Source organism: Medicago sativa, chromosome 4 (assembly GCF_051527215.1).
Source record: "Medicago sativa cultivar Bolivia chromosome 4, Bolivia_mono, whole genome shotgun sequence".
Lineage (NCBI taxonomy): Eukaryota > Viridiplantae > Streptophyta > Magnoliopsida > Fabales > Fabaceae > Medicago > Medicago sativa.
Genome location: NC_140752.1, coordinates 8932169 through 8936556, shown reverse-complemented (window position 1 = coordinate 8936556; position 4388 = coordinate 8932169). Strand labels below are relative to the sequence as shown.

The 4388-nt window shown below is 37.0% G+C and overlaps 1 protein-coding gene across 1 annotated transcript; it reads right to left on the bottom strand.

The window, feature by feature from the left end:
- Window positions 1–381: 381 nt before the first annotated feature.
- On the bottom strand, window positions 382–4062 carry LOC146926058 (PII, uridylyltransferase (DUF2921)). Its single transcript, XM_085758468.1, has one exon. It carries the CDS (start codon window positions 3738–3740, stop codon window positions 555–557), a length of 3186 nt encoding a protein of 1061 aa, XP_085614594.1. The 5' UTR covers window positions 3741–4062; the 3' UTR covers window positions 382–554.
- Window positions 4063–4388: the final 326 nt, after the last annotated feature.

The window sequence follows — 4388 nt, the reverse complement described above, 5'->3', positions numbered from 1 at the left end:
AGTAATTAAAATTGTTGTTCATGGAATGGTTGAGCTAAAACATGAGATTCTATTACATGAATAAAAGACATCAAGAATTAGACAAATCATATCTGTTTCTTGGTATAATGTGTTTTCTTCTATGAGGGAAAGCATAATAGATTTCTTTTTAAGAGTAACGTAGTAACTCTATCCCTAAATATAAGTCTCTTTCTGAGAAATGTTTTGGAACAAAACATATATTTTTTTTGTTTATATTTAAGGCCGAATGGAGTATGTAAATGACCAACCCTTGACCTTTTATCTCAATCGAGTACGGTACAACAAGCAGAGTAAGAGTTGCTAGAACAATAGTGGAGAACTCAAAGCATAAAAAAAAAATGCAGAAAAAAGAATCAAAAGTGAACACTAAAACCACAATTTACTTGTTTATTCTGTATATAAAAGTAAACCTCCCATACAAAATATAATACATTCCCCCAAAAAACTCATGCCTACTTTTCATGCATGTAATGTAATGATGTAAGTATACAATACAGCAGTTTTTTGTCAGTAACACAAATTAGTGTCTACATTCATTCATCATCAGCTTGTTCTTTCTTATTTTCACCATCACCATTGATACCTGGAACTAGTTCAGTTTCAAAGGACTTAGAATCCAACCTTTCATATCTAAAAGTAGGAAGAAGCTTATACTGCCCAAATGTCAGAATCTGACTCAGCTTGTCATAGCCCAATCTTTGTTGAATATAGACCAAAATTGCAAGAATAATCGCAGTCACAGGGATGGCAATGTCACCAAATTTCGAGTAAAAATCCAAACTTGGGTTGATAAATTCTGAGTCCTCAGAAAAGTAAGGATTTGGAACCGGAGCTCGAATGTAATCATATATATGAGGAAGAAGTCTTACTATAGTGATTCCAATGAAATACAGTTTCCTGAGTGGTTTACAATGGATTTGCCACATTAAGTTTCCAATTATTTGGGGAAACAAGAAAAAGTCTTGGACAAGACCTGCATATTCTTCCAATTCCGTCGCCCAATCCGGCAACGAATGAGAATTCTCTTTAGCATACATATATTTCTCTGTTCTAAGATTCTTCTGACTGGTTTTTGTGGCATGAATTACTAGAACAACTATGTAACCAATGAGATGTAAGGAGAAGGTACAAAGAAGTACTTTTTTATCACTGGGGACGCAATGCGGCTCAGAAGAGGTGCGCGTTTGCAATCTGATCCGCGACTTCCACACTTTCTGAAAAAGCCGCAGGGTTAGCAGCAACGATACAATCAACAAAAGTTTCACAGTGTAATCAATGATATGGAGCCACTCACTGTTCTCCAAAGTACCAGATGACGACACATCATAAGATTCGGAAATCATTCTCTTGAAAAGAGCTTCTGCATCTGTGACTAGAGGAATGCTATAACCAAGAGATTGAACACCTAGCACAACAAGAGATATATATGGAAGAGAATCCACATTGTGCTTTATGTAAAAAAGTTGGCTTAAAATACAACCAACTGCCAGTGTAAGTGTTAAGATCCGGAGAATCCCTTCGACGCCTCTGTGTGAGAGGACGTCCTCACGTTGCTTTCTGTATATGATTGGAAAAGTTTGGAGCTTTATTGTATCAAACCGAAGAGTATCATCGTCGGTCCTTTGACTTTCTATAGAAATTGTGGCAGTGGGGTTGACTAGCCACCGAGTTGTCGTCGGAGGATAGGAAACGACCACCTCAATTAAACAGTCCATTCCAGACTCAAGATCATAGCTCTGATATAAGACATTCCACGATGCTCGCACGTCTCTGCAACCAATAAGATACATCTTTCCAACATGTGGATCATAAAGACCCTCGAGAAAAAGTGCGGAAAAATTACCATAACCTTTCCCACTAAGACTCAGTTGTGCAGATACATTTAAAAGAAGCTGTTTTTCAGTATATTCTGCAGCATTTGCATGATATGGTGTTTCTTGTTCCTCAGTTGAACCATTTTGAGCGTACCAATAACGCCCAAACATGGGTCCAACGGAGAGTATCTCCATCTGAATATCAACTCTTGGGACCTGCACACGAGGCATAGGATCGGGAAAACCTGAGACATGAAAAGTGAGATCTTCTGAAAGAAGGGAGAGACTCTCTTGAAATGTCTCATCTTCAAGTTTAGGGAAAGTTAGCAACGATTTCTTAATGACGGTTGAAAAAGTGAACGGCTCGTTTTTCTCAAGGACAGCACCAGCAATATTAATTTTTGAGTAACTGTAATTCGGATGAGTGAACGTGAAATAATTCCAGAGTTCTGTAGGTAACACAAGCTGTTCAAATGATAGAGGAAAAAAGACACTATTGTTATTAATAGGAGACAAAGTTCCCAAAATAATGCTATGTTGTTTTATGGAGAAAGTGGTAGGTATATACAAACAAATCCGAGTATTACAGTTACTCCCTTTGGCATCGACAAGTCCAAGGCAACCAACCATGCAAAGCTGTCCACTAGAAGATTTCCAGATCCCTTCGGTAGCAAGCGACATGTTGTTGACACCGGATCTCTTTGCTGCATTGTATCGATTCTCGGATGGAGAAACTGCTCTAAACACCGCAGACACCTTAGTGGAACCAGTATTACTATGACCAGCTGCTTGCTCACAGATAACATCCTGCATATAAAGTTTAACATCTTGAAATCCTCCATGTGTCGATTTGATTCTCTCATCCGACAAAAAAGGACCTAATCTACTGCAGAAATCATCTGTACCATTGCATCTCCAGTTTGGTACAACAGATAAAGGTTTATCTCTAGTAACTTCTTCAAGGATTTCACAAAACCTTGGCCCTTTGTAGACACTAATGACATTATCTGTCATGTTATCATTATACGGATATGGATCACATGCTTTGGATAAAATATGTTGGGAGTCAAATGTGAACTTGGCTGAGCTACCCAACTGCGATGATATGTGAACCACATCAAAGTATTTAGAATTCGAATCACGGTTCAAACTTCTTAACTCTCCAGTTATCATCCTATTCGTCAAAGTGAACGTCAATGGATATCGAAGAACCAACAGAATTTGATCATCTTCTGACATAGGTACATCACTGGGATTTTTCATCCACTCCCATGGATTCGCAGGATTGGTTTCTCGAGTTGGAAGCATAGTGTTCCCTAGCAAACACAACACCCTCTCCCCACCGTTTCTCTTCGATTCAGTGTAAACCCCTTGAAAGGGAATCGAAAGCTGAGAATGTCCAGGCCATAACCGAAAATCAAGATTCCCATTATCATACACATTGTCCATAAAATTACCATCTCTAGTAATTCCCATCACCATGAAACCATTAATAGGGATCGACTTCTTCAACCGATGAGCATGATCAACATCTGTTACCCTAAAAGACAACAATTTCATAGGACTACCACGCTGATCTCCCGATAAACCACCCGGCAAATTCTCATTCCTATCATCAAATGGCATAATGGGAAACTTACCATCCTCCTGAATCCAATCCCCATTAACAAAAGAAAGCTCACCTTTCATACCAACAACACCACCATAATCAAACCTCAAATCAGATGCAGCAGATAACACAAACCCACATTGTTTCTTTACTTCATCAATTCTATCATACTTATAGCCCACATGAGATTTCCTATCAAATCTATACATTTCCTCAGGAAATTGTGAACTAGCTACATCAATGACCAACAATTGACAAAGAAAACAAAGAGCTATAGGTAAAAATGTCAACTTCATGATTCCAACAAATTCTATAAAGTCAAAAACTTTTCTTTAGAATTTGACTTAACTAAGAGACCCAATTGGTTATTTTGTCAAATTTGAATGAGAAATTCATCAAATCAGAAAAAGATCATATTTTTAAAGAAGATATATGAAGAAGAAACAAAAGCTTATCGAACCTGAATGCGACACAGATCAAAGTAGCATTTTTGGGAGTGAGTGATGATTGAAGATGTTGAACAAGTTTGCGGGAATTTGAAGAGAGAATGTGGAATTGGGATTTGGGAAAGATACAAAGTGAAGTGAAGTTGAAGAAAGAAACAGTGGACTTTCTGTCCTGGTTGGTCGTCCAGATCCACAATATTTACTAGCTTCTTCTATTTTTCATGAAAATAGAAATAAAAAAAAATATGTGCTGGAGGGTGAAAAATAATACTCACTCTGTCACAATAAAATCCCAGCATTTTTTACCTTTCTTAACCAAAGTTATTAGTGTAATTAAAGATATTAGCGCAATGTGTTAATATTAACGAATTAAATTATGTTTGTATGTGTATTAAATTTGAATTTTCAAGACAAGTTACTAGTATTTTGGTCAAAAAAAGGCAAGTTAGTAGTATTAATTAAGGGTATATTTAGAAAAAAATAATAAATGCATCTAGT